We start from the raw sequence: 23,192 nt of genomic DNA, 5'->3' as shown, positions 1-23,192 counted from the left end.
CTCCCGGAATATAATATAATGTACATATATATAAAAAAAGATAAAGAAAAAATCATAACACGCCGAGGAAAATTAAAATTCGTTGAATCGTTGGTAAATTTCACAAACGATTTTTTTGTTTATAAACAATATTCAATAATTTAATAAAATATATTTAGTTTATTCCAATTTATTTATACCATCAGTAGGTAATTCGTAAATGGATATTTCAAAAAGGTATCAATTTCAAAAATCATTCTTGTGAAAATCTGTATTTTTTTTATAAATTCATTGTTTCTTGAAATTCAGAAGTGCCAGGAAAACGCGTGACCTTGAAAATTTTAAAATTATTCACCTGCGGCACCATTTAGAGACTCCGGGCACTTAATATCCCGGAATTCAATTCAACAAATGTAACAACCCTAAGCAAAACACATTCAATCAATGTTCACGCGCCGCCACTGCCAATGACAATACCCAAACCACACTAATAATGTCCCTAACAATTCAATTGATAAGAAAAATGATACATACAACATGGGACATTTTAAGAAACAAAGAGAACTGTTTAATATCAAATAGTACAAAAATTATGGTGAGAAGTGAGGATAAAGATGCGATTTTCACGACAGGTTGTTATATAGTATTCCTAAAAACCGTATATTAAATTAGGATATCTCCGACGTTGTGTGTAATATATAGAAATAAGGATGGTATATATTACTAACATTAAACCTCGTGTCGGTGGATTTTGGACATTAATACTAATTAAAAAGTTACATGTGAATGCCCAACGATTTTCTTTCGTGTACTTGTACATACCGTTTCAATTAAAACGTTTCACTGACTTGTTTTACGACTAATTTGATGCCTTAATTGACACCGTGTAACGAAATATCTATGATAGTATTACAGGATTTAGTGCAGAATTTATTTAATTTCCTAACCAAATTATTTACATTCTTATCGACTTGAATAGGTATAATTATTTAGAACCAAAACAACTTTTTTTTAAAAGTTCAGAGGAGAATAAACTGAAATAATCTATCTCTTTAGTGAAAAATCGTAATATTACACCGGCACAAGAGTAAATTAGTTCTTCATAGTAAGAATAAAGTAGCTCCCGATCTTTGAAATTATCGAACCCCAAACGCGAAATCAGATCTTTTGCCGAATTTCATTTCATTTCATCACACTGACTAGTCTTATTTTGTTAGTTTTTCTCTGTAGAAACAATTAATTTTTTCGATAGGTAGGTTTCTTTATCATTAGAGGAAGAACCGAAGACCGTCTATTGAACAAAGTCTTAAAATAATAATAAAAATAATCTTCTTTCCCTGTGAATTTAAAATACTTGTGATGGACTTCAAAAATAATACATTTAATTTCACATGTAAATACCTAAATTGATTAAATAGACCGTGACTACCTTAAGTCTGATAAATAGGTTGGGTGAGGTAAGACAATATTAACAATTTGAGTTAAAGTTGAGAAATTTGAGAAGATTTTTAGAGACCTTTAATGATACAATTAAAAAAGCATGCTCCGTTTTATGTTTAAGATACCCACCTTTTTTCAGTTAAATCTCTAGAATGTGAAATTTATTATACTCAATTTTTATTTGGAATTTCGTTTCCCTGTGATTTTTGCTTACAGTGCTAAGGCCATTGTCGGTTTTATTATGTCTTAATAATGCGTAGCATATAGAAAACTTTACATTATCAATTTTCATTGACCTTACATAAGTAGTGCTTTAAAATTTAAAGTATAAAAAGCATCTCTCTTTGCGGGCATCAAATGGCTGAAGTTCTATTTACCTCTGGGAAAAAATTTCACAGATTTTAGGGGTATTTTGCAAGGTATATATAATGGAGGATGATAGAGTAACTGCAACTTCGGATTCGGCTTCAACACGTCAAAATACATGTAGATATGGTCCTGCGGTAACTTCCATTATTCCAAATCCCATAGAGTGGGACTTTCAGTATGTAAGGGTGGTTTTTCGGCGATATAAGAAACTGATTGAGCAATTCTGAATTCGGATTCAGCAAACCAAAATATATATAAACATTATCCTGCAGTGTTTTTTAGTCGGTTGCTACAATTATACCTAAAGCTTATTCCACCAAAGCGAGATTTTCGGTATTTTCTGTATTAAGGGCGGTTTTTCGTGATATAAAAAAAAATGGAGTGTTAGAGCAATTATGGCGCGGATTCGGGTTCAGAGCGTAAAAATACATAAGGGTACAAAGGTCTAGTCTTTGAAAGAGACTACTTTTCTTTTTTTTGCGGAACTGTTCGCCCCTCATATTTTAAAACCATTTCCTGCCAAAACTTAATCAGGTACTCTTTTTGACACTAAAACTAGATGCTAGTACTACACCATCTGCTTTCAACACAACTTCTGTCTGTCTGTTTCAAGCGATGTTGGTGATTTGCCGATATGACTGTGAGATTGCAGGCAATTTCTGCGATTTCCTTGGCGTCAAAGCTGTTGGATTTCTGCGTGAATCCAGTGATTACGGAAAATTGCGAACGATTTCCTTACAAAAATGTACATGTAGATATAGTCTTTCCGATATCAACTGAAGAACCAAAAGAATGACAGTATGTACCAGGTTCCTTCGCTGACGCAGCAACTCGGCATTGAAATATTTGAAAAACTTCTTCCCATATTTATTTAGCCATACCCATATAAGTACAGGTCTGGTCGAACTAAACGCGGAGGTGGTAGAAATATATACGCCCAGTTGAAGAATGCGAGCGCGGGCAAACGAAATACAAATACAGTTGCATTGGGCCACTGGGCAATAAATCTCAGCTGTTGACAAGGGGTCGACAAATTGCTCAGCAGTGCAGTGCAGCAATGCGGAATTTGGTGTGATTCAGGTAATTTTAATCTATTATAGGCACCTTCTATTTATCATAGCCAGGCGTTTTTTTTACATGTTGAACTGACTACGGAAAGACTATACTGCGGATTACGGAGAATGATTAGCCTCTCAATTAAATAGTTCATTTAACATCGAGCAGTGGCATAAACAAGAGAAGTAGGGATGATAGTAAGCTCTCTCTTACTTTTTTTTTGTTAAGCCTACTCTAAAATATGAAATTTATTACTTAGGTATAAATAAAATAAATTCACTGCGTAAAGTTTCTTTCCTTTTTAGAATCTATATACGCTACTGATACCAAGTATAATACATATTCCAGGACATATTCCAACTGAACAGTACTAGGCTCACTTTTTCATTTGAGATTTCTGAAACGTATGGGTTATTCTCGTAAATAATAACAATGCACGATGCACATGCAGCATCTTCTCTCTCTCCCCAGTCTCTTTCTATTATTTAAGCAATACTTACTTGAATAATTAATTAATTATGGAAGTGAGCATTTTAGTGTACAAATTTTGGTCAGCGGTTTCTCTCTCGACTAACACTGACTTGTTTTTTTAGCATATCTAAGTAATTACTACAAAATATATACTTACAATTAGTGTGCCCACATTATGGTAAACCAAAAAATGTTTAAGTAGCAATTTAAAAAATAACTGTTTTGCATAGATTTGTTTATAGTCATTTTAAGTTTTGTCCACACTTCAATAAAACCGAGAATGAAACAATCAAAACAACTAACTTTTTTAAAAATGCACTGTGATGTGCTATTAGGAACTTAAATTTTAACTGTACTGTAGGAATAAAAGTATCAGGAGTAGGTATTTCAATTATAATTAAATCTGACCATAAATCTAACTAGATCTCGCAAGACTAAAAAAATACTTGACAGATGCACTACAAGGTTAATTGCGCCGATCCCAATACTCTTTCTAAAAATAACATTGTTCTTTAAAAAAATATTTTTGGAAATACCTACTCCATATAAACAAAAAATTGTATCAGTAGTACCTATAAATACATACACCTCGACATACACATAACTAACAAAAAAAATGTTAATTTTGGAAAAAGTGCTTACAACGCTAAGATCATCGTCAGTTTTATGTTAAGAAAACACCACATTATCGATTCCCATCTATCTTGCACAATGTGCACAATGATTCCAAATTTAAAAAGTGTCACTAGGTATAAACAAAAATTGTGCAAAATTTACTTTAAGTATATCAATTCAGACACACTTTAATAACTATCTAAGTAATATTGAGCAGAAACAATAGATTTTAGCCCCAAAAAACAAAAATTTAACAGTTGGCTAATGCTCAAGAAAAACCCAAAGATTAATCAGTAACCTGCATATGATACTTTTTGCAGTTAATACATTTCAAAATATAAATTAGGAGGAATCATAATATTTTCTAGTATCTTATAAAAATAAAGGAATATTGAATAGGTAGTCATTGTTCGTTAGTAACTGCAATCACTTCGGGAAGTGGGTACATATCATTACAGAACTTGTAATTTTAACATATATGATGGTGTTGAGAATATGCTAATAACTTTGTTAAAATTAGAAGTTTTAGAAATTACCGAAGGGGAAACTGCTGGCCAATATTTGCTCACTAAAATTCTAATTTTCATAATTATCTAAGTATTACTCAGATCCACATACACATCGTACTGTGTTTTAATATTTAAATATTACCGAAGTACCTATTACTCAAATAGTACCTAATCAGTATTACTCAAATATTACTCAAGCTTGTACGCCAAATTACTCCAGCAGTTTCCTCTCAGAAATTACTGTTTACTATCAATTACCTATATGCCTAGTAAATTTCTGTTTTGATTTTGCTTTTATAAATTCACACTGGCCCCTACTGATGTAATAATTTATTTAATCAAAGAAAATGCTTAAGTAGTGAAATTTTTTAAAATATATTCTCACTGTTAAAACTTTGGTTTTGAGTTCCTAAATTAGCAAATATAAAATACTTATCTCTATTTCATACAGTCTACTCATATTCAGTTATAATTTATATAATATAAGAGTATAGGTATTCTTTTTTTATGGATTTACTACAAAAGAAACAAATAGTTAATTATACACAACAAAATTCCATTATTGTGAAATGAACAAAACTAACAATGTACCTCTCCAAAAGTATAGGTACCCTCAGTTAAATAAATAATAATAAAAAAAACAGGTGTCCTTGAACTCTTAGTGATGAGAGTTGCAAATTCTATTTAATATGCAGCTGTTTAATATAATAGGTACCCAAACACCTTTCTGGGAAAATTATGTTTGTTGTCTTTAATTGGAAAAAAAACAATTTAGAAAACTGTGCTTGCTACTGATGCCAGATAACAAAGTAGGTGTTATAAAATATATAGTCAAATGCCGCATTGACAAAAAATTGGAAAATCGCCAATAGAAAAACATGTGTATTCTGTATATTCCTCACATTTTAAGATCCATTGTTAAATAAAAATTTTAAAAGTATAACGAAACAGGCAAGTTATTGTTCTAATTAATAAGAAAATCGGCGGTGCGCAACCGAACAGAAAATCAACTCTCGCTATATTCCGTGACGTAAATGTGAAAAATAATTGGGTGATTTCATGCTGTCAGATGAAATGATAAAATGGGACTAGGCATCTAAAAACTCACCGCGATTGAAATACAGTTATCGTCAGCTCCTTGTGGAAATTTCACAATAAATTTTGACCCAGCCTTTTCTTCTGAATCATTTAGGGGTCGAAACCTACACACGACTTTAATACTGTCTTCAGCAGGAATTTCACGTTCTCCCGACATTTTTTACACTTAAATCACTCACAGCACGGTAATAAATAAATAATGAACTAATTAAAACTATAAATGATACATTTGTATAAAAGTTTCGGTTCTTTATATCACTGACATTTGCCTACATCGAACAGCCAGCCATATTTTGGTACTGGACTGAACAAAAAATCGGTACCGAAGACTGCATACAGCAATTTTGCGCCCTCTAGCACGGAGTAGTTAAAGCAGTTACATACAAGATATCTATTTTAATGGAGCATGCTTATTTATACAACATATTACCAAATAAAGTTAAAATAAACAGAGAGACGATTATGATTATTCATGAAACTTTTCCGACATTCTATACATTCGACAAAACTTTTTTTAATAGATTATTAAAGAATAAATTTAAGAAAAGAAAGAAAACTGTAGTCGTTTTAAAATAGCAGCATTCGAACCTACAGAGTAGGGAGACTAGACAGAGTAATAGTATGGAGTTTATACAAGGTGTAAAGCCTCCGTGGTAAAAAAGTGAGCCATTTCTTGGGTCACGTAAAGGCGGCACCGATGTAATTAAGTTTAGTATGATTATGACATATATAAATATATGGATTATGATTACTTTTGCTACACTGCAGCATGAAAAACTGCGCAACGCCAGTGAATCTTCGTGTGAATATCTATGCAACCTACAAAGTAGCGCATGCAGTATGGTTGCGTGCAATATTTTCGTAACTCCACGCGCTCTAGATGTAGCGGTATTTTTAGGAGTTGCAGCCGCTGCAAATAATATCATATCGGCTGAAACTTTTGCAGCAGGTTGCGTATACATTTATCGTGTACGGTGTCGCATAGATGTCCACAAATAAGAAGTGGATTTATGGAAGGGCGAAATGGGCGGTGACTATTAGACGCCTTCATTATAGCCATCTTTCTCTATAGCACGGATTTCTATGACTTACTTTATCCCTCTCACGTAACGGCCGATGAACCATGGGGACTTTCCGACTCTGTATATTTTGTGACCCTGAGCCCTGAGGGTACAAATGAATTTGGTTTTCGTGTGCGAATACGAATGTACATTGCACAGTAATAGCAGGTCAAATATATTCGCACTTTGAATAATGGATTTTGTTTAGATTCTAATTGTCATAACAGCTCGTTCTTATAGATTTTGACTCATCATCAAAGCCGTTGGTTATGCCTAGATTAAATAAACTAAAGTTATATGTGTAAGTAAGTTTTACAATGAGAAAGCCATATTCTAGTTACTTTTAAACTATCTGCCATACCTCAATTTTACTCTATAGGTACCTACCTACCTTAGTACGTACTAATTATAAAAAATACTTCTTTACTTTTGCGCTTTGCAATACGTTCGTGCCAATTCGAGCTTGTGTTTCTAACACAGATTACAGATTATTTCGAGATTCGTTTCGATTCTTCCTACCATTAAACAACATTCCTGTGACTGTGATTTGTGGTTCGAGCTTCCAGCACTCATTTTGAATATTAATTTTTTAAAATATTCTTGTTTCTATAAATCTCTTGTTTAATGTACTTAATGTACTCAAAATTATTGGAATTTAGGATTGAGTCGAGATTCGTTCAAGCCTCAAATTTTCAAGCGAAGTTGGCGTGGGAAAGTGGGGAAGAGGAATCAACAAAATATAAATAATATACCTACTCTACTCTACTAGAGAAGAGAGAATCTGACGCGATGGGAGTGTGATGTGATGACAGGTTGGGGATTTCTTTTCTGTGGGGAGTACGTAAAAATACACTAAATATTATTTATGTAAATTATAGTGAAGTAAAGTTAAATTGCATTATCACTATTATCAATTGTAGTCTGGTGGTGTCAGTGGTATCAAATTATGATAAGTTTTTAGATAGTATTCATTTTTGTTTATTTGAATAAAATATGTTTTCAATTTATAAAGATATGACATGAATATGAACCAAGGTTATTTGCCTCCTTGAAAACTATTATGGTATGTAGTAGTTAATGAGTAGTTAATGTTAATAATTTATGTTACTTTTAATATACTTTTAGTCATTAAGACTAATGTCTGCAGTAATAGCAACTTCAGTGTCTAATTCAAACAAAGTAGACGACTCTGAAAGACTCCTAAAACAATTATTAGAATGTGTTCAAGAATGTCAGAAAAGATACGGAGGAAAAACTGAGTTAGCAACTGAATTTGATAGTTGTGTTGCAGGATTGTGCTTCTCTTTAGAAACAGTTTTTCTTCACGGATTAAGAAATAAACCTTATGCGAATGTTGACCATTCGTCATCGACGTTGAAGCAGGTCTCTGATATTGTAGCACAAAGTTTAAGCATTGGAAATGAAAATTTATGTATGTACAGGGCATGCAGCAATTGATTTAAGTTTTGATATACCTACTTATTTATAAATTTTAGCATTTTGGCCATTTGTTAAAAAGCATCTAACAAAACACGAACAGGAACGTTATGCAGTACTGAAACATATTTGGACTGATACGGGCTGTGGAAGAGCTTGGATTCGTTCTGCTTTAAATGAACGTTCTTTAGAAAGGCAAGAACTGTCCCTCTCAATAATTTAATTGTTTATAATAAAAAATAATTATATTTTTACAGATATTTTCATACTTTACTGAGTAATTCAAATATATTAAAGGAGTATTATGAGTCTTGGGCTATATTACGAGATGACGAGAAGAATAGTATGTTGCCTAATATGGCAGCAGGTATATATTTGCATAAATTTCTGTTAAAAATTATAAAAATTTTCTTGGTTTTAGGTTTAGGATCTATATTATTTGCTGTCAGTATCGATAAACCTGAATTAAATAGTGGTATCACTCACAGACCAGAAATTTTTAAAAGCAAGGCAGAGCCTATTATTCAAGCACCAGTCCCAGGTAAACATTAATTTTTATTGTAATAACATAACAAAAGAAAAAATTTACAGACACGCAAATGAGATTTTCTCTTCTGTTGAATACAGGATGTAATATATTTATATCAAAATTATGTACCTAGCATATATTTAAAAACCATGGTTTTGAAATCAATTACTGTTGATTGCCTTTTAAATTACCATTATCTTAAAAAGAAGGATAAATTTATTTAAGTAACGTGTAGAGTATAAATGTGGGTTTCCCTCATCCTAAAAAACAGATATTTTTTTATCATATTGCTCATTATGGGATTCACTCATAGATATTCTATTTTTAAATTAAAGCGGTGATAAATCATTTGATAACTAATACTTATATCAATAAGGAAACTTTAAGTATATTACTCATTACAAGATCTTATCACCATGAGATAGAACAATATATAATGTAAAATTTATCATTTATTTTATACTTACCAACTTGGTATACCTTTTAGTGGAGACAAAGGACAAAAAGGAAAAAAAGAAACGAAAAGTAGCACGCCAGTTCATTTCGTTTGAGGATGATGATAGTATCCTTTCTACAAGTGTTCCTTCTAGTTCTAGCAGTACTGCATCAGACAGCAATTCAATAGGAGAAAGTAATTCTTATAAAACGAGATCCAAACACTCTTTCAGTCAAATAAACAAAGATAAAACTAATAAAATGAATGAAGTAGACAAAAATACTGTAAATGAAGAAAACAAACACCCTAAAGTGATTAAAAAACTCTCTATTGAGAACAGTGGTTCTCGAGATAAATTTTCCTCTACAATTCCTGAAACTTTGACTCCTATAGCTGAAACGGGAGTAGGTGAATTAACACCTGTGTCTGTAGAGCTTAACAAGAATTTTGATTCACCAGACATTTCAGATGACATTTTAGAACTACCAACAGACATAAGTGCTGTACTTACAGCGGTAGAAATTAAAAACCAAGAGGAAATTCACAAAAGGGATGAGAAAATTGTATTTTTAGCAAAAGAAAATGAATCTCTGAAAGAACAAGTTAAAAAGTACGTTAGTGCAATACAAATGTTAAGGAGAGATGATGAAGGTCTGCAGAAAGCTTTGGAGGGTTTGCAGATCGATCAACAGCCAGATTATAGGAGTGAAGCCAAAATTTTTGAAAAAAAATTGGTCCAAGTACGAAATTTTACATATTTGCTTTATTTCAGTATTTTAGTTTTTAGTTTAAAAATTTTAAATACAATTGGTTGATTTTGATTTTTACATAAAATTTTAAAATATATTATTTCTTGAGACAATTATTAAAAGAGTTAAAATCGTTACCATAGAGAGTGTCTCAAATTAAATTGAATCAGTTAAATTATTAAAAGCTATAGTAATTTCTCCAACAATTAAATTACATCAAATGAAAAACAATTGAGTCATTCTTTGCAAACACCCCATTTGTCACTAAATGTAAAATTTTCCGAAACAGACACCAATGTGTTACTTGTGGTGGTTTAATTACACTTTATATACATACCTGGCAAAGATTGGGTTTCAGATTGGCGGACAAATGAGTATGTCAGAACCGAATATGAAAATAGGCATGATAAACAAAGATAGCCATAGTTTCGTTAGAGATGGTCTTCTTTGCAATGTTGCCCGTTTTGTCAGTGGTGGAGTGTACATCAAATGTACTAATATTGAAAATAAATCATACATATTTGCTACTTTCTAAAATTATTGTCATGCTTATCAAATAATAATGAAATGTATGAAAATAATTTAATTAGATGATATACATAGTTTGGATCAGTTAATTTGCCGGTCCGATAAGAAATAAAATTGATTTTCTTAATAACGATAAACAAAAAAGACATTCTAAATTGAAACTAAATAAATTTTCTAAATACTGATAAACGAAAACATAATTCTAAAATAAAAACTCAAAGAAACGGTTGAACATGAACCTCGCATTAACCAACCTATCGTAAAATGCAGTTCTTAAGGAAAGGTCGGGTAGCCCCGGACACTTAAATGAATTGCAAATAAAAATATAAACAAAGGACCACGCAATTTCTTTATGGAAAATGGACTTCCGTTAAATTGGTTGGAATTTTGATATGTTATGTATTTTGTCCTTCTGATCAAATGTCTCAATGGGCAGAAACTCCTGCGACCTCAGGATTTTAAGGTACAGCTGGCTGAAGTTGGAACTATTCTGCACTGGAGATGCGTTCATATGGGTCAAATCTGTGCCATTTTTTAAGTTGTAGGTGTTCAGGCGAGGTTTGAAAACACCTCGCAAACTTCGTTAGCAATTAATTGTAGTTCATTGTCATACTCCCGATAGGTATATATGTCATATGACGTCATGACATGTCATCATTCGTTATAAAACGTCAAAGTTCAAAGTACTTTTCTTTCTGTTACTGGACGCCTCACATTGTTTTATAATCTAATAAGCAGCATTAACGGTCTCATCCTGTCACGCATCGTGAAGTCATTGCAGGTAAGTTTTGGTCATCCAATGTCATAAGACGTCATCTCATGTTACACAAGGTAATAGTTCTTTTTGAGTAAATCAGGTTTTACTGTAAGTTAATCTCTGAACATGTTGTATCGATTCGTAAGCAAATAATTGAAATATATTATCAAATTCCTGATGTGTAGCTGTGTCATATGACGGACATGTCATTAGGCGTCATAAAACGTCAAAGTACTTTTCTGTCTCTTATCGGACGCCTCTCATTGTTTTATTATCTAACAGGGTTCGTAGCGGCCGGGAAAACCGGGAATACCGGGAAAAGTCAGGGAATTCGTTATTCTTCATCAAAAACAGGGAATAGTCAGGGAATTTTAAAAATATTCATGAAAGTCAGGGAATTTAATGTTTGCAACTGGAAATTTTGTGAAAGCCGGCCCTAGGTTATTGAAAGAGAAAACTATTTGTGGTTTTGAAACCTTTATAAGAGGTTCTTAGGGTATAAAAAAGATTATGGAGTCCAGTCGAGAAAAAATTTAATGCATAAACACCAATTAGTATGTAAAAATGAACTACAAGTGACCTGGATTTTATTTTTATAAGTCAGGGAAAACCTGGAAAAGTCAGGGAATTCTTCATTACTTTTGAACTATGAACCCTGTCTAATAAATTATCTTTCACTATTCTAGTGAAAAGCTAAAATATAGTTACCAACAAACAGATTTTATATTGAAGAAAACAATATACTAAAACAATAATAAATAATAATAAACAATAACGAAAACAATTAATGAGATATAATATGATAATATATTTCAATCGATTGGTTACAAATTGATATGTGATGATTAGATATTCAATTCACACAAAACCGTGATTTTATCAAAATAATTACTTTTCTCTAATGAAAGTAAAATGACGTCTTATAACATTGGATGCCCAGAACTTATATGCAATGAAGTCACGATAATCATACTGAGACCGTCAATGCTGCTTATTAGATAATAAAACAATGAAAGGCGTTCGATAAGAGACAGAAAAGTACTTTGACGTTTTATGACGTGTAATGACATGTCATGACATCATATGACACAGCTATGCATCAGGAATTTGATAATATATTTCAATTATTTGCTTACGAATCGATACAACATGTTCAGAGATTAACTTACAGTAAAACCTGATTTACTCAAAAAGAACTATTACCTTGTGTAACATGAGATGACGTCTTATGACATTGGATGACCAAAACTTACCTGCAATGACTTCACGATGCGTGACAGGATGAGACCGTTAATGCTGCTTATTAGATTATAAAACAATGTGAGGCATCCAGTAACAGAAAGAAAAGTACTTTGAACTTTGACGTTTTATAACGAATGATGACATGTCATGACGTCATATGACATATATACCTATCGGGAGTATGACAATGAACTACAATTAATTGCTAACGAAGTTTGCGAGGTGTTCTCAAACCTCGCCTGAACACCTACAACTTAAAAAATGGCTTACGAATCGATACAGCATGTTCAGAGATTAACTTACAGTAAAACCTGATTTACTCAAAAGGAACTATTACCTTGTATGACATGTCATGACGTCATATGACATATATACCTATCGGGGGTATGATAATGAACTACAATTAATTGCTAACGAAGTTTGCGAGGTGTTTTCAAACCTCGCTGAATACCTACAACTTAAAAAATGGCACAGATTTGACCCATATGAACGCATCACCAGTGCAGAATAGTTTCAACTTCAGCCAGCTGTATCTTAAAATCCTGAGGTCACAGGAGTTTCTGTCCATTGAGACATTTGATCAGAAGGACAAAATATATAAGATATCAAAATTCTAACCAATTTAACGGAAGTCCATTTTCCATAAAGAAATTGCATGGTCCTTTTCTGTCTTTATTTTTAATTTTAAAATCAAACTATGAATTTTTTCAACCATATTAATTAAAAATTAGTAATCATAAAAATTTTTAAAGAAATATATTAAAAATACTTTGGCCTTAATTTTTTGGCAACACAAAATATGGCGGGGAGCCCTGGACACAGTAATCAATGGTAGCCCAATCATTTCTTGGCCCTACAAACATCACAATAATAATAAATATCTGAAGAGTCCATATGAAGACAGTCTTCATGGGCCCAGTCATTGCATTCATGGCACTGAATTCAGTCTTCTTTAAAAGTTTTGTCATAGTTGATGAATCCGATTTCTTTTCCTCGATCTTCTATGGAAGATTGAAATTTTTTGTTATCTTCAACGTCTTTTTAGTGCTTTTGCCTTTTTGTTGTTTTGCTTCGTCCTTTTTATTGCCTTTACTTTTCTGTATGTCTTCTACATTTTTTTATATTGTGAACAAGTCAAAATTTCGCTATTTTAGGTTTTTCGAGCCCGCGTTTTTTTGACGTGTCAGGAAATGGTAACAACGGATTTATTAAATCTGTCGTGCTAGTTGAAGGCACCGGTTCAGTTACAGGCAATGTAAAACTAACGGAAGGTACTGCCGATGAAGAATTCACTGCTAAAGGCTGATTAGGAATGTTTTTCCTCTATTATTTCTCCCCTTAAATTTCAGCATATTTCTACAACAATAGAATCATTTAAAAATAATTTTCATAAATAAACAAATTCATGAAGCAATTGTAGTTTGTTAAAACAATATTGCGAAATTCAAAACTTACATGTCCAGGGGTAGAGATGGGACGTGAGAATATTTTCCTGAGAACATTCTCGGAGAACGGAAAGTTTCTGAGAAAATTCTCTATCCTTAAATTCTCCAAGAATTTAACGTACGGCACACCTCTTAGGTCCATTAGGAGAGTAGTCAACGTGCAATGTAAGTCCAATCAATATTCATCAATATTTGTGTTTTATTAACCCGTTTTAAAATACGTTTAATGCAGGCAGTGCACATTTTCTTGTTTCATGTGAAACAGATAGTAGAGCGAGACACGTGTTTTTGTTTTTTTTCGATTTGATCACTGAGAAAATAATTTTTCTTTATTAATTTTAAACTATCAGCACTCAATATTTAAACCTCATTTCGAATTTGTTTATCGTTATTAGGAAATTATTTTTATACATTTCATTATTATTTGATATGTATGAAAATAATTTTAGAATATTAGAATTCAATTTTAGTACATTTGTTGTACACTCCACCACTGACAAAACGCTACTGAACGTAACAGCGAGAGTCAAACCATTTAAGAAATTATTAGAGTTGAGACTGCGTACATCCCACCAGGGCTAACCAAGTGTGATTCTGGATAAATCTCGGCAACACCGCCAAGAAACCGCTCCTTATGAAACTATGGCTATCTTTGTTTATCATGCCTATTTTCCTATTCGTTTCTGTCGCACTCATTTGTCTGCCTATCTGAAATCCAGGCTTTGCCAAGTCTGTATATTTTAGCCATCTGAAATTTTATAAAATATTTTTTATTTAAATTAAAAAAAAAGATAAGTAGGTAGCGTTAATCTCTGTAAGACTTCTAAAATTCCTACTATAAATATGATCTTATAAATAAAACTAACATATTTTGAAACGTCCTGAATAGAAATAGTTCATTCTTATTAACACAGGTTGCTGAGATGCATGCAGAATTAATGGACTTTAACGTTGTACTTCAACAAACCCTTTGTCAAAAAGATGCCCTCTTAGAGAGGTTGAAAAGCGAATTGGAGTCACTAAGGGGACCTATGCCCTCTGACAGTTTAAATTCCGAGGAAGGGGGTAATGTAAATGTGTGGATTCCATCTGCTTTTCTAACAGGTAGATTGACTGAAAATATGTATTTTATTTTATTAACCGTTCAGCAATTAATTTTTTGATTTATGTATCTTAAGGAACTGGTTCCAATTCTCATCATGTCTACCAAGTGTATCTAAGGGCGGGTAATGATGAATGGAACATTTACCGAAGATATGCTCAATTCTATGTACTCCACACTGATTTAAAAAAATTAGATCCAGTTGTGGGAACATTTGATTTTCCTCCAAAGAAAAGTATAGGAAAAAAGGTACTTAATCTTATAAATAATGCGAGAGTAAACTCTCGCATCAATAAAGTTTAATTATTTTAGGACTCTGCATTGGTAGAAGATAGACGAAAGAGATTACAAATATATCTAAGAAGAGTTCTTGCTCATTGGCCAGAGCTGTCACACTGTAATAGTAGATTCTTACTAGAACAACATTTAGGTTTCTTCAAGTAAGTGATTTTTTTAAACTTTCACCACCTATTTACATTATATTAATTGAAAGTATTCATTTGCGGCATTTTTTAAAAATAGTTCTAGTTTTATTTTTAAATGGATTTTTTTTATAAGTAACTTCATTTATGTTTTCATTTTCATGTTTTATATATATAAAAAAAACATCTTTAAGTATTTATTTCAATATTAGCTGTTTTGGTTCCCATAAAATCCGGTTCCGAACCGTTCTAATCATGAGCAGTCTGAAATATGCGTTCGAGTTTACTTTGAACGGTTCAGAATTTCGCAGATGTTTGTTTTGGTTTAATTCAAACTTGATTCCGAACTATTCTGAATCATCCAAAGTAGTTCTAGCTCCCTAGCACGAATTACTTAGAACTGTATTATTTGGCACATGCGTAGTTATTTCCATTTTCCCAAGCTCCGTTTGCCATTCACAATTTTTTCATTTTCTGTTCTTCGTTTAAGAAAAGTATCTTTTTATTGGGTTTTATGAGTATATATTTGTAATGCGTTCTGGTTTTCAAATAACTTTGGATAGTTCCGAATCGTTCAGAATTTTGTCTATGGCATTTATAGTTCTGCGATGATTCTGGACTGTTCAGAAATAGAGAATCAAAACAAAGCTATTGATGCCTATATTAATTATTACAATTAATTACGAGTAACAATATAATAATTTAATATAAATCTGTCATAAAATGATAAAAAAATTTTAATAAATGGTATACCTATTCCTGAATCCAAAGTTTTACCATAATGTAACGTGTATAATACCACTCATTATCAATACTTGTTATTTTTCTCTAGTATATAATAATATCAATGCAGTGGCAATTAATAAGTTAATGCTAATCGTGAGACTGACGAGAAAGGAGAATCGAACCAGATCCTAGACTTATGATGAATAAAAAGAATGCAACGACTAACGAGTAATGACTGCGTTATTACCCCACAAGTATTGTGTGTCAGGAGGTTATTAGGAATAAATAATCTTGTAAGGAGTACTATTCAAATCTAATACTCGATTAATTTGGATCCTACCAAGTAACCATTACTGAATGTAGTGGATAATTACAATATTGACAGCATTATGACTCACTCTATATTAGTGAGCAAAAACACAGTCAGTTGTAATGCAATTTAAAAATAGATTGCATCGTCTAGTGATGCGCACTATCAAATAAATTAAGCTATCGAATAATTAGTCATTTGTAGATTTCAATTTTTGAATAAAAGGTCTAGCCGGATAAGCATGGTGATATGGCGCCCGTGACTAATGTGTAAAATAATATAAGTTTTCATATTAACATACAATGAAAACATCATACATACGGCTTTTAGCTCTGGTTCTCAAACTACTTTTGAGATAATGTGCATCATATTAATTAGAATTAACTACAACAGATAAAAATATGGCATATTTCAGAGAATATTACAGATTTTTACATGATTTTCAATGGTCTAAAAAAATGGCAAATAATTTTGATAATTTTCAATATACTTACCCCAACCAAAAAAATCCTAGATATTCTTTAGAGCAGTATTTCTCAAATTTTTTCGAATCTGGAACCCTTTTCCATTTGGAAGGTAAGCGTGGAACCCTACAAGCTTGATGCAAGTTAAAGCGTTGCTGCTACAAGATAGCAAAAATTTTTTTTTTTAATTTTGAAATATTGCTAAATGGAGTAAATTAATTAAGAAAAGCCACTGTTTATTGTCTTAGATTTTTTTTTATTTAAATGGTCACATACAGGGTGTGCCATTTAACACCCCGCTGTCAATATCTCCGAAATGAAGAAATTTATTTTAGTTTCAGAAGCAGAGGTTGATAAGTCCGTCGAATAGCTTCAAATTGTAGTTAGAACTGTTAGTTTAAATCTTTCTGTATAGATGGTGTGGCGATACTAAAATATTTTTTGTTCCCTGGAACGTGGAAATGCAGTCCAATTGAAAGATCGTTAAATTTTGAGTAATTTTTGTAATATAAAGTTTTTCCCAATATTTACTTGTTTTCGAGACATGTCGACTTCAATATGCAATGTATGACGTAACAGGAAAATCAGTTATTTTATCTAAATCACACTGAGATAAAATATTCTTTTAAAATATTGTTATAATGACTATTCACACCATATACTAACTAACAAACAATAAATTGTAAAAAAACAAATGATCAACTACAGAAAAAAAATTAAATTGTACAGTTGTAAGTCTTATAACTAGTATAGTTAAATTGAAAGGCGCAAACTGATAAAACTGTAATTATTAGAAAACTAATATGTACTATCTGAAATAATTTAAATAGTTTGACCTCGAGTTTAACCCTTTCACTGCTCCAGACATATTCGCTAAAAATTTATAGGGCTCAAATTGCTCCAGACGGATAAATTCACTTGAATAGTTAAATTGGATCAGGCTGCTCAAACCATATATATTCGTAACCATGCTCATAGTGACTCGGTTGTTGCAATTGTTATGGAGAATTTTTGCGGGCGGAGTTTTTAGCGATTATGACAAATATTTTTATGGAAGGAGGTACTGGTACTGATTGTTCATCTCTCTTTCAGTTTCTATTTAGTACAGCTGTCGATATACTGTATTTTATTTAAAATAAAATCGTAAAATTTATCGTAGCTATGTTCATATGTATTGCGCAGTGAAAGGGTTAACACTATTGAATATTTTGATAGTTTTTATTCGATAGTGTCCATCATTAGCATCGCACTCTAGTGACAACACAGACTAGACGGAGGAAATGCTTCTGCGTAGACAAGATTTCACATTTTTAAAAAATACAGATTTTTATTGGAGGAAATGCATGAACAGGAATACATTATTTTTTTTATTTGCAGGGATCAGAGGGAAGACGTGAAAAATAAAAAAAATATTTTTTCTGCAAGAAGACCAGGGGAGTCATCTAATAATTATTCAGGGCTGTAAAATTGTCGGTGATAAGTTAAAAGTTATTTATTATTTTAATAATTTAATCAAGTAGCAAATATATTGTTAATATGTTATATTAACGTATAAATTGTAATTAATAAATATCACAGAAAGACAGGTATAAACATCTGGGCTCCATTTTAATATTAACAATTTGTTAATTAAAAATGTTTTGCAAGGAAAAATATTTCATCATCACTGGTGCAACACTAATTGGACCTTGACTCCATTTCTTAAGAAGTTACTATCTCTTACCATTCATTGCCATTATTGACACCATTTCTGTATCTCAACTTTTGTCTTCATCTATCCGCATATACTGATTCTTCATGATCTGGAAGGCCCCACTGGGTTCTGCAGGCTATAATTGTCCAGTTTTTTTTATAGTAATATATCTGTGTTGTGCTATTTGTATTTAACATTCACTGAGTACGGAAACTTTGAGCAAAAAATTTTGTGGTGATTCTACTTATGACAATAATATACGAGTTCCAATAACATTTTTTTTGAAAACTCATTAAGGGAGTAACATAACTTAAAAATTGTTTTTTAAATTACTATTTTGCCATAACTTTTTTTCACCTAAGAAAAAGAAATAATAATTCTGAAGCTTTAATAGAAAATTGTATTATTTGATATTATTAGTTTATTAAAAGATATAGGTACCTTGCAAATAGATATTCTTGCTCCAAATTAATAACATTGTTTTTGAGAAAAAAAAAAAAAAAATTAAGGGAGGAAACCACATTAGGAGGTTGATTTTCAGGCATTTCTCATGAATTTTCTTGAGTGGGATAAATTGATTAGGATTTGATGAAACTTTGACATTATTTTATCAATATTTTGAACTACATGTACAAATTTTTTCAAGTGTTGAAAATACCGAAGTTATGGGTTGTTATGTTGTTGTTATGGCATTATTAACATGTTTTCTAAGAATGTGAACGTCATTGCGGGTAAAAATTGTGTTCGAGAGAAATCGATTTTCACCATTCTTTTTCCACTTATTTTGAATAAAATTATGATATTCCAATTGTTGGTTCATGTTCTTTGCAATTTCATAAAGAAACAGTTTCAATTATCATAACCATCGGTTCACAACTTTTTGAGCTAGAGTTCCCGTGAATAAAAAAAATGCCATTTCGAGAAAAAAGCGTTTGAAGATTTCCGAAAACTAGAAATTTGAGAAAGTTGTCAATAAATATAGTGCTTTCTGATCAATCGGCGATTCCAACACCATATAGCAATCCTTTTTCTACCTCAAAGGCATCATTCTGCCCTCCGCCCTACATGCTGTGGGTCCGAGCGCTAACTCAATGGGCGTTCAGTTCTAGGCTCATAAAATCGAAACGAATAGGAATTTTGTTTTGAAATTTTGGCAGCATATTATTGAATAGTTATACTAACAATTTATGCAAAAAAAATCCGATTTTGTGAATCTCCTAATATGGTTTCTCCCCTTAATATTTTATGTCCATATTTTCTGTTCAAATCTCTGTAAATTACTATTTTAAAATTTCTTAATATTTAGAAATCATTGAATGTAGTTAAAATAATGTTTGCAATGAGGAATTCAGAATTTTAACTTTTTAAAACAGTAAAGCAGGGGTCGGCAAGTAATTTTAGGTGGGGTCCGGATACTTTTGAAAATTTTTAACGAGGTCCAAAAAAAAAATTCATTTTTCTTACTAATTTTTTATTTTAATTTGGACTGAAATTTACGCTCCCTACTAACCATTAAGAACTCAAATCAGTCGCACAATTATAAAGTACTAGAAAAAATATTTTTTAAATAATCTATTAAAGTAATTTATACTTTAAAAAATGTTGGCGGTCCAGTATTTTACCTTCCACAGTCTGGACTTGGACCGCGGTCTGCCAGTTGCCGACCGCTGCAGTAAAGTATTTTTGAAAAACTAGCAAAATAAAAAATCGTGATTAATTTTCTAGACAGTAAGAGCCATTAAGGCCCTTTAGGGCTTTGGAATTTAAATTGCCATTCATAAGTACTAATTGTTACTAAGTATACCAGATTTGAAAAAAATTGCTTGATGGAAAAGTTATTACACATAAATAAAAAAAATTTTTGCAAATAACTTCATTAAGTTTTCGAAAAAATACCATAAGAAACCTTACATCTTTCAATAGGTTTTTGCTTCAAAAAGAACCAGCAAAGAGTGACTCCGAAAATCGTCCATTTTGGCATACTCGTAATTCGTTAAAAATTTTGTGCTAAATTATTGTACATCATTAGAACGTGTTACTGAGAAAGTTCCAAGATGAGTTCAGCTTTGGTTTTGGAGATATGAGTGATACATGTCATAATACTCGTGATCTCATATATCGAGCATATCACTTTAAACCTTTAAGATTCACTGTTTTTTAGATCATCAAGGTCAAGGTGGTTACGTAGGTTTTCGGAGTCGCTGATTACAAATCTAACAATCTAGAACCGCGGGAGGACGATAGGTGGCGCTTTTGCCTGCAAGAGTTGTGCTTGAAAAAATTAAAGGTTTGTGCAACTGGCCGCCCGAGCACTTGGAGTTCCAGCGAGCACCTCTGAAGTACCCTGATTACTCTTTCTCCTCTAATAGTATAATTAGATTTAGGTATTTTTGCTTACAGGCTTTAATTAAACTGTTTTTTCTGCTATTCAACCTATTTGGTCAATCTTTTTAGATTATTTCCACTCTGCAATTATCTCTGAAAAATGCCTTCTTCTATAACTTGTCTCGGTTGTAAAATTCAAAAAAGATCAAAAAATGAAAAGTTTTTTGGTGCTAACATTCTGACTTTATCAACTATTAATAATTTACGAACGAAGTACGAGTATAACCCAAAAAGACAAACACCGTTAGCTTGGATCCACTATTTTGAATTTTGCAAATCTGAACTCGGATTTGTAATCAGCGACCCCGAAAACCCCTGTACACTGGTCGAATCTGGTTCAATTTCAAATATTTTGTCTGCCATATTGGATCCACCGTCTTGAATAAGCAACCCCAAAAACCTAAGTAACCACCTCGACCTTGATTTAAAAAACAGTGAATCTTACAGGTTTAAAGTGATATGCTCAATACATAAGATCATGAGTATTATGACATGTATCACTTATAGCTCCAAAACCAAAGCTGAACTCATCTTGGAACTTTCTCAGCAACAGGTTCTAATGATATACAATAACAGCACAAAATTTTTAACAAATTACGAGTTTGCCAAAATGGGCGATTTTCGGGCTGTTTTTGGAGTCACTCTTTCACTTTGCTCCATAAATGTTTTGCATTTTTGTTCTGATCAACCTTCCATATTTCATGCTCATTGGTCAGAAACATTTTTTCTATCCTCTTGATTTTTGTGGTTTTAAACGTGGCAATTAAGAGTTTATGTAAATATTAATTTATAATTCCATAAAAACCCAGATGTTGCACTACATACTTAAGTTTGTTTAATTTGTATTTTATTGTATAGTAATTTAATATTTAGTACACATAGCTTTAATTTAATTATTGTTAAGATGATATTAATTATGATATGGATATTATTTTTATATATATTATTGTATATTTGTTATTTGTTCATTTTAAATAATCTGTTTTTAACTTCAGTAAATACATAAAATATAAAAACTTAAAAAAGATTATTTATTGTATATATGAATCACAAGATATCTTCGATATATAAATATAAATTTTAACAATGTAAAACATTTTAAAAATCAACAATTTCTAAGACTGGATTTCTGCCAAAGTGGAACAAGCTTCTAATAGTAACTGAGCCAATTTATATTCCGTTTGTTTCTCACTCAAGCATCCTAGAGTATACGTGGCCAAATTAGTGATGCTACTTAAGGAACCGCCAACACACCATTCATCATCCTGCAATGGATAAAATAAATTAGCAGGAAAAAATATTCGGTTAACATTTAATAAATTTATGTCAAACTATGCAATTCAGTTGCAGTAATAGTATAGAAATTTTTAATTTTGTTCACACTGCAGTAAAGTTAAACCCTCCCTTTTAAACCCTGAACACATTGTCAGCAAAAAAAAAACAATGTGCCACTGCCTGGAGCTATGTTGATTAAGCAAGGTAGGTTTTAGTACTAGGATTATGCGGGACCATTTTTAACATTTACATTTTCAGATTTTTGTTAAATAAAGCAAATGATGTTATTTATATCAGTCATATACAAGCCAACATACAGGTTTGGAAAGTCCCCATGGTACATCAGCCGTTACGTGAGAACGATAAAGTAAGTCATAGAAATCCGTGCGATAGACAAGGATGGTTACATTGAAGACGTTTCATAATCTGAATAGTCACTTCCACTTCTAACCCGAAACGGGTGGTGACTATTCAGATTATGAAACGTCTTCACGCTAGCCATCCTTGTCTATCGCACGGATTTCTTTACTTTACTTTGTCGCTCTCATGTAAAGGTAGATGGACCATGTGGATTTTCCAGCCCTGTATAAGTTAGTTATAGGTAAAAAATTAACCTAAACTTTCGAAAAGTAACAATGGTACTTTGATGATTTCATTATGGAAATTATAATAAGTCGGTCTAATGGCAAGACGTGAAACTATTGACTGAAATTATTTACTTGTGTAGGGATTGAGACACGCAGATTACCAATTTGTATTACTAAAAAAAGTAAAAATTCCTACAATTTTTTTTCCCGGACATCCTGTATTTTAGAACAGTCAAAATTGGTACAAGTATATCTTAAGTTGTCACTTTTTTTCCTAAAAAAAATCCCTAATTACATTTTTTTGGAATTTGGTAACATAGGTAGCAGTTTACCATGATTACAGTTCAGAGAAGAATGTACTTGTTGAATGAGCATTTTGAATATTTACCTAATAAAACTATTCTAATGAATAAAATAATTGTATCAATTAAATTTATCAAACTAAAACATCTATATTTTTATTACAGAAAAAAAATATATATATATATATATATATAGAGAAAAAAA

At 31.7% G+C, this 23,192-nt stretch overlaps 3 protein-coding genes across 3 annotated transcripts in view; 1 reads left to right on the top strand and 2 right to left on the bottom strand.

Annotated features, from left to right (window-relative positions):
• Positions 1 to 5,832, bottom strand: part of LOC108904934 (kinesin heavy chain) — a 71,534-nt gene extending 65,702 nt beyond the window's left edge. The window contains exon 1 of the mRNA XM_018707658.2: positions 5,548 to 5,832. Coding sequence (XP_018563174.1) covers positions 5,548 to 5,694 — 147 coding nt within the window. The 5' untranslated portion in view covers positions 5,695 to 5,832. The remainder of the gene's footprint in view (positions 1 to 5,547) is intronic.
• A 1,548-nt stretch (positions 5,833 to 7,380) lies between these two features.
• On the top strand, positions 7,381 to 18,783 carry LOC108904936 (sorting nexin-29). Its single transcript, XM_018707660.2, has 10 exons — positions 7,381 to 7,661; positions 7,724 to 8,030; positions 8,095 to 8,230; positions 8,293 to 8,402; positions 8,457 to 8,576; positions 9,052 to 9,740; positions 14,636 to 14,825; positions 14,900 to 15,072; positions 15,136 to 15,263; positions 18,123 to 18,783. The coding sequence occupies exons 1-10, from the start codon at positions 7,659 to 7,661 to the stop codon at positions 18,208 to 18,210; spliced, it is 1,944 nt and encodes a 647-aa protein (XP_018563176.1). The 5' UTR covers positions 7,381 to 7,658; the 3' UTR covers positions 18,211 to 18,783.
• A 3,050-nt stretch (positions 18,784 to 21,833) lies between these two features.
• The window catches only part of LOC108904935 (rab3 GTPase-activating protein regulatory subunit), a 25,566-nt gene continuing 24,207 nt past the window's right edge, over positions 21,834 to 23,192 (bottom strand). Inside the window, exon 6 of the mRNA XM_018707659.1 lies at positions 21,834 to 22,088. Within this exon, the coding sequence (XP_018563175.1) occupies positions 21,939 to 22,088 (150 nt within the window). The 3' untranslated portion in view covers positions 21,834 to 21,938. The remainder of the gene's footprint in view (positions 22,089 to 23,192) is intronic.

The sequence above is a fragment of the Anoplophora glabripennis genome, unplaced genomic scaffold (genome assembly GCF_000390285.2).
Source record: "Anoplophora glabripennis isolate ALB-LARVAE unplaced genomic scaffold, Agla_2.0 scaffold109, whole genome shotgun sequence".
Classification (NCBI taxonomy): domain Eukaryota; kingdom Metazoa; phylum Arthropoda; class Insecta; order Coleoptera; family Cerambycidae; genus Anoplophora; species Anoplophora glabripennis.
The sequence above is the reverse complement of the archived record's forward strand: the minus strand, read 5'-3'. Positions and strand labels throughout refer to the sequence as shown.

What these genes read in the sequence shown, in the direction of transcription:
- LOC108904936 (XM_018707660.2), top strand. An exon ending in CATTGGAAATGAAAATTTAT is followed by an intron (nt 8,031 to 8,094) that starts GTATGTACAGGG and finishes TATAAATTTTAG; the next exon opens with CATTTTGGCCATTTGTTAAA. An exon ending in CAACATTTAGGTTTCTTCAA is followed by an intron (nt 15,264 to 18,122) that starts GTAAGTGATTTT and finishes TTTTATTTGCAG; the next exon opens with GGATCAGAGGGAAGACGTGA.